Below are 12,153 nucleotides of genomic sequence, written 5' to 3'. Positions count from 1 at the left end.
GCAATGGCTCAGTCTAAAGCCTGGCCACCTGAAGTCAGGACACAAAAAGCCCAGCCCGGCAGGCGAACCTGCAATCCTGCCACTGGAGAAGCAGACACAGGAGGATCTGTGGGGCTCGCTGGCCAGGCAGTCAGTAGGCTCCAGGCTCAGTGAGCAGACCCTGCCTCAGAAAATACGACAAAAAGCTGGGGAGTGCTCAGCCGTTCAGAGCCCCAGAACCCAGTAAGCGGAGGCTGGCGCACTTGTCATTCTAGCCTCTGAAGGTAGAGACAGAGGACCCCCAGAGCAAGCTGGCTAGTGAGACTAGCCTTATTCAAGCTCTGGATTTGAAAATAAATAAATTTAGTGGTGGGGAGGCTGTGCATACCTGATCAGTTCTCTCCCTCCGCCAGGTGGGCCCTAGGAGCAAACTCGGGCGGCCAGGCTTGCTGCCAAAGGTCTGAACCTGCTGAGCCATCTCGCCGGCCTCAAGCTCTAGGTGACTGAGTGACCCTGGCACAAAGAATGAGGTGGAAGGATGGTCAAATAAGATTCCTGACTCCAGCCTTGGGCCTCTGCATACATGTGCACGTATGTACCCTTTCACACATATGTTCACACATACGTACCCACATACATGTGAACATGAATGCACACAGACATACACATGAAAAGAAGAAGAAGAAGAAGAAGAAGAAGAAGAAGAAGAAGAAGAAGAAGAGCAAGACAGAGAGCAATTAAGGAAGACACACAACTATCTACCTCTGGCTTCCACACATATGTGCATGCATGCTCACAGAAACACACACACATACGAACAAACACCAACATGTGAAGCCTAATACCAAATGATGGATAAGTAGTGATGTGCTCTTTTTGGATCTATTTCTTTTGCTTTACGTGTATGTGTTTTGCCTTTGCACCCTGTGCTGTGCATATCTGGTGCCCTGGGCGGTCAGAAGAGGTTTTCCAGGAATTGGAGTTACAGGCTGTGAGCACAGTTGCCTCTGCGAGCTGCCGTGTGGGTGCCACACAACCCTGGGTCACCTGGAAGGGCAGCTCGGCAGCCAGCTTTCCTTTCCAGCCCCTGCAGGAGTGCACTATTGAAACGGAATGTGTTAGAGCTGTGGCGGTTACTGAGCCTACACAGAGCAAGTGAGAGAAGCAGGTTGCAGAGAACGAACGCATGTCAATGTCATTTCCACAAAGTAGAGGACCCCGCAGGAGCCGGATCCTGAGGCAGGAGGACACTCGCTTTTGATGGAGATCCTGAGGCGGGAAGACACACGCCTTTAATCCAGATCTTGAGTCAGGGAAGACACACCTTTAGCCTGAGCCACACCTTCTTCTGGAAGAGTACGTAGGACATGGAAGAAGGAAGTTTTCACTCCGCCTGCTTGCCCTCACCTTGCTAGCATATCCATTCTCTCCCTGGCATTGGCTCCTACTTCTTTGGGATCCTAGCATACACAGAAGCCCAGCTGAGACACCCAGCCTCATGGGACTGAGCAGCTGCTAGATTCTTGGACTTTGCATTCACAGCCAGCCGCTGTGGGATTAGTTGGACTGTAGCCTGTAAATCATTCCAATAAATTCCCTTTATACATACTTATATGTGTGTATATGCTAATTCCATAAATCCTATATATTATATAGAATTCATTCCGTAACTTCTGTGATTCTAGAGAACCCTAGTCCCACTAATAACACCACTGGGTCATTAAGGATGCATTCATATATGGTATAAGCATACAGAAATGCAAAGAAGTGGAAAGAGCCAACTTTCGTCTTCCTTTGATGTTATTAATCCAGGAGTCAACTCGGGGAAAGAACTATAACCTCGGATGATGTAGTTTCGGTGACATTTGTAATGCGGTAGTGATAAACAGGTTTAGAATGTAATTCTACAAACATGAAGTAGTAATTCTTCAAAGACAACACAGTTCATGATCATTTTTTAAAAATTCAAGACGGTGCAATTGGTTACGATTCAAATCGCTCTGCTTTAAAGCCCCGTCATCCATCCAGAGCAAGGTGATGAGCTGTGAGGTCTGAAAGAACAGAGGAGAGCCTGGGAGAGCTCACAAGCTGAGCTCGGAGAGTCCGTGACCACGCTTTGTCCCAGGTCCCACCGGGACACCGAGAAGGATATAAAGTAAAATGTTAAACCTTCTCTATTAGCACTTAACCCAATCCTGTTCCCCAAAGGCAACCCTGAGCCACATCGGCTCCAGACGTTCTCCTGTGCATTTGAACAGACAGACACACACAGAATCAGGAGCTAGGAGGACTGAATTATAAGCGTATAACCGGGACAGCACTACTTCTTAAAGTAAATACAACATAGGATGTGCTATCTATATTTGGTCCACAGTTCCTGCTGCCCCACCAGTGTCTCACTGAGCTCTCAGTGACACTGTTCTGCCGCCTTCCCCACACCTCAAGCTATTCTAGTATGGGGGTCGACCATGACCTGTTATTTAAGTTTCTTATTTTCAGTTAAGTGGGAAATATATGATCATATTCTAGATATAAAATTGACCATTTGAAACAGTCATATTTGTAAAAGGAAAAATTGTTTGCAAAGTAGTAACAAATGTTTTCACAAGATTTCCCACTCCTCTCTGCAGTCTCCTTCTCTCTCTGTCTGTCTCTCTCTCTTCCCCCCTCCTCCCCTCTCTCATCTTCCTTCTCCTGCCCTCCCTTCCCGGAAATAAGCCATTGCTCTACCTCATGCACAGCCTTCCGGATTCACTCGTTCCCGCACCGAAGCAGGCGCGCTCAGTTGTGTGGCTGACAGATGAATGATGGCTGAGCTGCAGGTCGTCATCTATAACTCACTCCTAGAGCTGGGCGCACATCGTCACGACCTCTTTCTGTCACTCCTGTAGCTGGTGTTTACGTGTGATGCGCACCGCTGGGTCAGCATGGACAGATAGACAGTCGCTCTGTTCCCAAGGTGCTTGCACTTCGGTGGGAAATTCAGAGAACAAATATGTAAATAAGACCAAGTGATTCTAAGCAGTATGAAAATGAAGTGGGGGTTTGAGAGGGAAGTTTTTCTGTTTTTGTTTTCACTCCTGAGTAGTATTTCACCATGAGGACTTTCCTAACTTGGGAAACGGACTTTAAACCAATCTACTTGCTTCCTAACCTAAGATCTGCATTTCATATTGTTGCCCAAAACTCACACACCATCAACACACGAATGGATAAAGACAATGTGGTCCATAAGCACTATGGAACTCTATTTAGCCAAAGGGGGAAGTTAAATTGTAACATTTCAAGAAAACAAATGAAACTGCAGGTCATCCTGTTAAGTGAAGTAATTAGATTCAAAAGGTGTGTGTGTGTGTGTGTGTGTGTGTGTGTGTTTACGGGTCTACGTGCACGTGAGCTAACATTTAAAGTATGGGGAGGCCGGGGGAGATGGCTCAGAGGTTAAGAACACTGGCTGTTTTTCCAGAGGTCCTGAGTTCAATTCCCAGCAACCACAAGGTGGCTCACAACCATCTGTAATGGAATCTGATTCCCTCTTCGGGTGTGCATGAAAACAGAGCACTCATATACATTAAATAATTTTTATTTTTTTAGTATAAAGAGTATAAAAGGGATGGGCAATGGAAGGAGACCTGAGAGAGGAGGGCAAGGAAGATAGAAGAGGATGTCTGAGAACACAGTATAATGACGTGAATGTATGAAAATGCCATAATGAAAAAAAGAAAAGAAAATGCCATAATGAAACCCACTGCTGTGCACGGTAATTTAAAAAAATGCCTAAGAGGCAGCGGCAGCTGGATCTCTGTGAGTTTGAGGACAGCCTGATATACATCGTGAGACCCTGTTTTTTTTTGTTTTGTTTTGTTTTAAGAAAATGCACAAACCAAAACGCCCTATTTTTCAGGGAGACCACATATTTCAGGAAATTTTGCCTACTAAGGACGATGCGCCAAATTTGTTACTCTGTTCTACTTCATTTTTAAAAACATGCTAATTGTGATGTCATTGTCCTCCAAATGACTCTGTTCGGTGCTGAGATTTATCTGGCTCATAAATCTCTGCTCCACACTATGAGCTCCTTCATACTCTCTGTGACTATTTCCCAGCACGAGACCCCCGACTGTGTAATTCCTACGCACTTAAACTTCTGATAAAATATAGGCAGTTATCCTGGAAAGCTAAATTCCAACCCTGGATCTGCCGTCATCACGTCACGCAAACTTTGGGCAAGTCCCTGCATCTCCTAGGACCTCAGTTTCCCCGTCAGTAACCTTAACGATCTCTACGTTCTTGGAGTCGGAAACATCGAAAGCGGGCGCCCCACCCCCTGACTCAGCGTAGACCGGACTTCTCACTGAGCCCCCCCCCCCCCCCCCCTTTTCCGCTCCTCCTCAAGCCTCGGAAGCAGCAGCCGGGAAGGGCACAGGCAGGTCTAGGTAGGAGGGCCCAAGGCTGGGAGGGGCCGAGGCGAGCCGGCCCCCTAGTAGGAGAGAGAAGTAACACTTTAAAAGCCGGACCCTCTCTTCCTCCACCCATCGCCTGGTGTCTTTCCATCCAAGCTCTGCTCCGGCCCCTCCAGGGCAGCCTCCTTTCTCTTTCCTCGTCTGCAGCCTGCCGAGCCCGAGCCCGGTCCAGGTAGGACCCAGAACTTCAGCTCCAGGATGTTGACGAAGTTGCTGCCGCTGCTGCTGCTGCCTGGCTGCGCCTTTTGTAACCAGAAGGACTCAGATGGTGAGTTAGGGACACGGCTCCTCCCCGGGCTGTTCCGGGGACTTTGACAGCAGTGTGGGACAGCTGAGCCCACAGCGTGGTGTCTGCAGCTGCTGGGATCGCTCTAGAGCGCACGCCGGGTCCTGGGCATCGGTGAGGAAGTCCAAGTTAACTCGCTGGTGTGGGTTTGGGGCAGGATGGTGGACCGGACCTGTAGAGAGTGAGAATGAGGTGAAGAGGCAGGCAGAGCGGTGTCGGTCTAGGGAAGATAGGAAGAGAAAGGGAAGGCACTAGGAGACCTGAGGCAAGCTGGAGGATCGAGAGGGGGAAGCAGGGAAGGAGGAAGAAGACCGGGAGTGTCGCTGGTGAGGTGGGGCAGGGCCAGATCAGGCTTCTGGAAGCTCTTAAAACAGAAAAGGGAGTTCTCACCAGACACTGCCGTGCCCAGCCTCCCCCAATTCCTGTAGCTTCAGAGTCGTGTTCAGAGTGCTTACTGTATCTGATACATGCATTGACTCCTTTATCCACCATGGACCCCAACGCTACCACACTGACCTTACAGAGGGGAAAACGGGATCACAGAGCAGTTGAGGAGCGTTGCTACGGTTACACACACCGGCATATCCACACTTGCAAACACGGAAAACAACTTCTCAAACACAGCCACAGCGTGAGAAGTGTGAGTGTGTGTGTGTGTGTGGGGGGGGGGTGCATAGCCTTATTCATTCAGCCATTCTCCTGGCGACAACACTAGCAAGGCCCTTTTCTGGGTATTGAAGGCAGGGATGATTAAACCGAGTTTCACAGCCTGGGAGGAGTCCAGCACAGCCCCCTTTGTGTTTGGACACAAACAGTAGGAATCCCACGAAATCGGTGCTGACGCAAAATGCTCTGCCCACACCCAAGCGAAGAGGAGGGGAGGAGAAAGGAGGGGCAAGAGGAGACAGCGGGAAAGCACTCCAAGGAGAAGGCAACAGAGCTGGGTCCTGAAACATGGAGAGAAATGTGCCAGGCAGGACAAGGGCAGGAGAGCACTGGCTCATCACCCAAGGGCCAAAGGTCAGCATGAGGAACTCCAAGCCATTTGGTAAAACCAAACACTGAGATTCACCAGAAAATGCAGCTGGGGCCAGGTCCACTGGCCAGGGATCTCAGACTGGGACTAGGCTCTGAGGTCTGTCCTGTGGACAGGTGTTCTGTGGAGAGACCAAGACTCCAGACCGAGGCAGGTAGGCTTCAGCTACCAGTATTCAAATCTTGGCTTGCTTCACCATCCTGGCCTCAGATTCCCATACACAGGGGTTAATAACAGTAGCTACCATGTTAAGGCTTTAGGAGGAAGGCATACATAAGTTAATAATGTGTATAAAACAGCGCCCAGGGCCTAACAAGCACTTCACAGGCATTAGCTATTATTACTTGGGAGGGGTAGGGTATGTCCCTGGAGGGCTTTAAGGGTTTGGGGTCAGATGGAGACCCATAAGAAGGATGAAACTAGGCCGGATGTGATGCTCCAGCACTTTAATGGCAGGACTGGAGAGTCAGAGATGAAGCGGATCCCCGAGCTGGAGGCCATCCTGGTCTACAAAACCAGCCCCAGGAGAGCCCTGCCAAACCAAACCAAAACCAAAGGGTGAAATTGAAAAATAAGTATTCCGTGGTACCCCACAGGATGACAATGGCCCAGAAGAGAGGCTACAGGGGCTGGACGTGTGAAGGAGGAGGGAAAAAGCACAGAGGGATGCCCTTTCCAACTGCAGGCCTCAGTTTGCTCATCTGTAAAGCAAAGATAATAATCCCTGCTCTCTCTCCTGGCAAGGCTGTTGTGAGCATCAAATGGGGGAGGGGGGCAGGCCGACGAGCGCTTTATGGGATTGAGAAGTGGGCGGCAGGCCTCTGCGGAAGGGTTTATTATCCCTGGCTGCCAGCTACCCCTTTCCTCGCCGGCGGTCCTGACGCTCCGACTCTGCCCCTAGGCTCCCAAAGCCTGCACATGATCCAAATCTCCTACTTCCGAGACCCCAATCACGTGAGGCATCAGGGCAACGCCACGCTGGGGAAACTCCTGACACACACGCTGGAAGGCTCGACAAACAACATCACCATCCTCCAGCTGCAGCCCTGGCAGGATCCGGAAAGCTGGGCGCGCACAGAAAGTGGCCTGCAGCTCTACCTGACCCAGTTCCAGAGCCTGGTGAAGCTGGTGACCCGCGAGCGCAGGAGCAGCGTGGTCTGTGAGTCGGAGCTGGGGGGGGGGGTGCTGGATGATGACAGCGTCTGAAGGGGCTTGTGGCGGAGCTTTGGCGCTAAGGCTGAGTTCTAGACGGCAGGATCTTTGGGAGGGGAGTGGGAGAGTGGGCGTGGTCTTTGGGGGTGGGGCTTCTCTGAAGCGCCCTGGCCCTTGGAGATTGCGCTCTGCGAGAAAAGCAGATGTCCCAATTGTAAGAAACCTCTATTTAATCGATAGCGTCTATCAGATACTTCTCGGGCCGGCGTGACCTCCTGGAGTAGACTTTCTAAGGGGACCCTGTCCCTGATCCACCCTGATCTCCAAAGTTTTACTAAGGATTCTGCCAACTTCCTTCCCTCATACTCCCCTGCCCTTCTCTTCAAGCAGCCCAAGCACTTTGCCCTCAGCCTCCGACCACCTCTTCTCATAGATGTGGAGGGTCCACCGTCAGCTCTCGAAACCCCCTATTCCTCTCAAAGATCCAGTGTCTTGCCTGGGAAGCCAGCGCTTCCTTTCACGGCCCTTCTCTGCTTCTTTCTCCCCTAGTCCCCCTTTTTCTTCACCTCTTGACGCAGGCTCCAATAGGCAGGCTCCAATAGTCTAACCCCGGCGCTTTCCAGACGGACCCTCCCTTGTGTCCTCAAGCCCCCAGTCCCTTCTCCCCTCCATGTTCCCCCTTCGCGCCTAGTGAACACCCCCTCCCCAAACCCCCCACCTCGGGCGAGCCCAGAACTGACCCTCCTCCTCGCCACAGATCCTCTCACCATCAGCTGCTCGCTGGGCTGTGAGCTGCCTGCCTCCGAGGGCGCTGAGGCCCACGTCTTCTTCGATGTGGCTGTGAATGGGAGCGCCTTCATAAGTTTCCAGCCAAAGGCCGCCCTGTGGGTGGCAGGCTCCCAGGAGCCCTCTCCAGCAACCAACTTCACCCTGAAGCAGCTCAACGCCTACAATCGGACTCGGTTCGAAGTGCTGGAGTTTCTTCAGGACACTTGTGTGGAGTATCTAGAGAACCATATCACCACGGAAAACATGAAAGGTCTGTCTGAGGGGATTCTGGCCCTGCCTGTGTGTTGGGGACCGGGTGGCTTCCATGCAGATGGATGGACGTGAGGCATCCCTTGAGCAACGCAAGGAGGGGGCCGCAGCCAGGGAGAGGGTGCCTGCACAGAGCTTAAGTCATTGGGTGACTTCCTTTTGAAAGTATAGATGCTGTGGGCTTTGACCTTAACTTCAGACTCCTTGGGAGTATGCTCTTAAACTCACTCTCTGCCTGTTCTGCAGGGAGTCAAACAGGCCGCTCTTACACCTCACTGGTCCTGGGCATCCTGATGGGCTGTTTCATAATCGCTGGTGTGGCCGTGGGCATCTTCCTGTGCACAGGTGGACGGCGTTGCTAATTACTCTCCAGCCGCCTCGGAGGGAAGGGCTGGACTGATGGGGGCTGATGGGGAAGGTGGCAAACAGACTCCCCCCCCCCCCAGGGACACTGACTCTGAGGGGGTTACAGGACGCAAGGAAGGGTGTAGACAGAGTAACTGGTTGTTGAAGGACTCGAGGATGCGCCTGGTGTGTAGCTGCTCTGAGAAGTGTGTCCTCATCTGTGGAAATCAGATGATAGACCCGGGCGACCTTGGGCGAAGGTCTCTGACCTCCCTGCAAAAGCGGAGTCACTGGAGGCACTCAGAACATCTAACTGAATAAAAAGAGTAGTCTGTAACCAAAGTAGAATAAGACCACTAGGTGTGTCCACCTTGGGAAGGGCAGAGAGAGAACCAGAGACATGTCACAGTTGTAAGATCAAACAACAGGGGAGCAGTGAGTTAATAATTAAATATTATGTTTCTTATTTATGTAAAAGGTGTAATTATGTCCTCTATTTTATTAAAACTTCTGAAAAAATAGCCTATGCCCTTTGTTCTCTTTCCTCTTCTGTCAATCGCTCAGTAACCAACAGCATTGTGGCCTCTCTGTGAAGTATTCAGAGATCACAAGTAAGCTGTCATTGTCACCATCATCCTCTGCAATGTGTGAGCTGGAAAATCTTTACACTGCCTTCTGAGACGCAGTGATTCACACAAAATATTCTGGAACTCTTTCAACCCTTGGCTACATTCACCTTGAAGATATGCTACCTTCCTTAAAATGCCTTTTTTCCCCCTGCCATGTACTGACTTATAATGGTCTCTGTGGGAAAGCAATACAATTTAATATTTAAGAGCATGAGTTGGGGCTGGAGAGAGCGCCAGCAGGTAAGAGAGCTTGCTGTTCCTACAGGAGACAGGAGTTGAATTCCCAGCACCCACAATATCAGTGATTTACAACTGCCTGCAACTTCAGTTCCGAGGGATCTGGCGCTGTCTTCTGGCCGTGTGCCACCACCCCAACTTTAAGAACATCTGAAAAATCTTAGAGCCAGGCATTTAGCTTCTCCAAATCTTTCTTTCTTCCTTCACAAAAGAAATAGCAAAATATTCAAAAAGGATGTAACAAAGATATCTACCTCAAGCAGACACTGTGGGTATTAGGGTCCACGAATACAGCAGAGGCTACTGCTCCAAACCCTACATTTGTACTAATTTCTTCCCAGGGCACCAATTCACAAAGGCTGGGCAGGCTCCTGGCACTGAGCACCTTCCCGGCCCTGAACTGGCTTCCTTTATGTCGGTTTGTTCGTTTGTCTTAGACAGGGCTTCACTATGTAGGAAGGCCAAGCTGACCTTGAACCTGTGATCCTCCCCCATCAGCCCCGCCCCAATTATGGATTACAAGCATGCCCATTGCCCCCAAATCCCTTGGACATGGGTGCTATCTTAATATCTTGAGGGTATTCAAAGTCACCATATGAGAACTCTAAATTTAGTACCTTTTATCCTCTCTCCTATAATTTAGTATCTGCTAATAGGTAAAAGAAATATGTCCACATAGTATCAATGGAGAGACCTCAGTGGTAAGCTTACTTATTTTTCTTTATTTCCACCTAAAATATAGAAAATCTATAGGGCCCGTTCTCTCTTTCCTGCCTCTCATCTGCCTCTGTAGGAGGCACAGAGGCTTGCGCTTAGTTCAGCCTGCAGAGAGACATGCAGGTAGGGGGTAGGCTAGCAGGGGCCTCTGGCCTCTCACCTGCTCTCAGAGAGCAGTCCAGCACAGGGCATGCCTGTCTCATGACTGCCCTCCTCCTGTGACTGGGCACAGCAGAGGTATAAACACTCAGCCGTGCCCAGTTACCCCAGAGCTCCCTGACAGGTTGTTTGGGCCTGTGTGGGGTCTACAGCAAAGTTCGACTTTTTCTTCCACTTGATTCCGCTTCTTCCTCCAGGAAACATCCTGCCTCTCCAACTCTCAGCATCTGCTTCCAGAAAACTCAAAATCCAACACACATGTACCTGTGCCCTTCCTCCATACTCGAAAGCCTCCCACCTCTGCTTTCTCCAAATTGAGAAATAGCCAGATGTTTTTTTCGTTTGGTTTGGTTTGGTTTTTCGAGACTGGGTTTCTCTGTGTAACAGAGCCCTGGCTGTCCTGAACTTGCTTTGTAGACAAAGCTGACCTTGAACTCGTAAAGATCCACCTGCCTCTGCCTCTTGAGTGCTGGGACCAAAGGCATGCACCACCACGCCCAACCCCATCCACAGTCTTTTCTGATGAGACCATGGCAATAGTTTCCTCCTAGGTTTTCCTTGTTTAAAATTTTTCCTTGTTCTAATGACGCTTCTACATAGCAATTAAAAAAAATCCAAAGATTTGAAAAATCTGTGTCATTTTTGTTTGCTTGTCTTTTAATTTCCCAGTCTTCCTGAATAGGGCGCGCGCGTACACACACACACACACACACACACACACACACACACACACACTGCCCAGCCACATACTCACTACTGTCTAGCAGGTGTTGGTGAGAATGGTCCTCATTCCAGTAGTGGTGTCCTTAATTAGACCACTCTCTTGTGGCTGTGCCGCTGATCACTGGCTCTGTTTCCTGAGCTTGATTCTCTGTCATCATTATCAATTTATTTACTCACCTGGTGAATGTCCATACATAGATCTGACGCTCAGTGCATTGGAAGACACAAAATTATTAACGCCTGGTTCTTCTCAAGGAAGAAAAGACATATACAAATAAACCTAACCCAAGGCAGGGTGTCCTAAGGGAGCGCAGGTTCTAGGAAGGCACAGGTGAGTATGAATGCTGTTGTGATTTACAGTCCTGGGTATCGTTTATATGCTGTTTATAATTCCTAGAGCTCTTTAATGTGGGTTTGTCATTTAATACTCAGTGGGAACTCCCAAGATACGTATTCTCAGGTGACAAGAGGGCTTAGCAGGCCTGCCACATGTGCTATCCGCTTTGGAAATTACATAAAAGGAGGAAGGAGAGACCCGACTTTACCAAGTTGTCTTTTGGCTTTCACACATGGGCCACGGTCCACCTATGCTCTCACACACACACTGTGCCTACACAATAATAATACTAATCAATATTTCAAAAAGATTACATTGTTCTTAGGAAACATGCTGCCAACAACAAGGAAAGTGTGTGTGGCAGAACAGGGTTCAAAGCCACAACCTTGTGTCCTGAGGCTTATGCTTTCCTTCATCTCCTAAAACCCAGGGAATCAGGGTAAGCTCTAGAGGAGGGAAGGAGACCTGTGTGTTCATATCCACAGACATATGCATAATTAAAAATAAAGTGAATCCTGAAAAAGAAGAAGAACTTGCTGGAGAGGTGGCTCGGCAGTTAGGAGCACAGGCTGCGCTTTCAGAGGTCCTGAGTTCAATTCCCAGCACCCACATGGTGGCTGACAACAATCTATAATGAGATCTGGTGCCCCTTTGTGGCACGTGGGTGTACATGCGGACAGAGCACTCAGATACATAAAATAAGTAGATGAAGAAGAAGAAAGAAGAGCCAAAGGGCTTTGCTGGAAGTGGAAACTCACACCTTTAGCCCCAGTGTTCCAGAGGCCATAGCAGGCTTTCTGTGAGTTCGAGTCCAGCCTGATATACATAGCAAGTCCCTGACCAGCCATAGTTGCATAGAGACACCTTGTCTCCGAAGGAAAATGGAACAAAAGATTTGAGCAGTCACTTCATTCCCCCCCCCAAAAAAAATTACACACTCCAACACCCCAGTGGCTGATAAGCACATGAAAAGACACTCAGTGTTATTGCTTATTGGGAAAAGGCAAATCAAATCTATGTCATGTAACTTGCTACCACCAATAATAGTTATA

The 12,153-nt window shown here is 49.5% G+C and overlaps 1 protein-coding gene across 1 annotated transcript; it reads left to right on the top strand.

Moving 5' to 3' along the window:
• The first annotated feature begins 4,397 nt into the window (after positions 1–4,397).
• Procr (protein C receptor) lies at positions 4,398–8,799 on the top strand. The gene is made up of 4 exons (XM_055602344.1): positions 4,398–4,710; positions 6,666–6,923; positions 7,674–7,955; positions 8,201–8,799. The coding sequence occupies exons 1-4, from the start codon at positions 4,641–4,643 to the stop codon at positions 8,314–8,316; spliced, it is 726 nt and encodes a 241-aa protein (XP_055458319.1). The 5' UTR covers positions 4,398–4,640; the 3' UTR covers positions 8,317–8,799.
• The last annotated feature ends 3,354 nt before the right edge of the window (positions 8,800–12,153 follow it).

This window comes from Psammomys obesus, unplaced genomic scaffold (assembly GCF_907164565.1).
Source record: "Psammomys obesus unplaced genomic scaffold, mPsaObe1.curated_primary_1811, whole genome shotgun sequence".
Lineage (NCBI taxonomy): Eukaryota > Metazoa > Chordata > Mammalia > Rodentia > Muridae > Psammomys > Psammomys obesus.
This window is presented reverse-complemented; position numbering and strand designations above follow the sequence as displayed.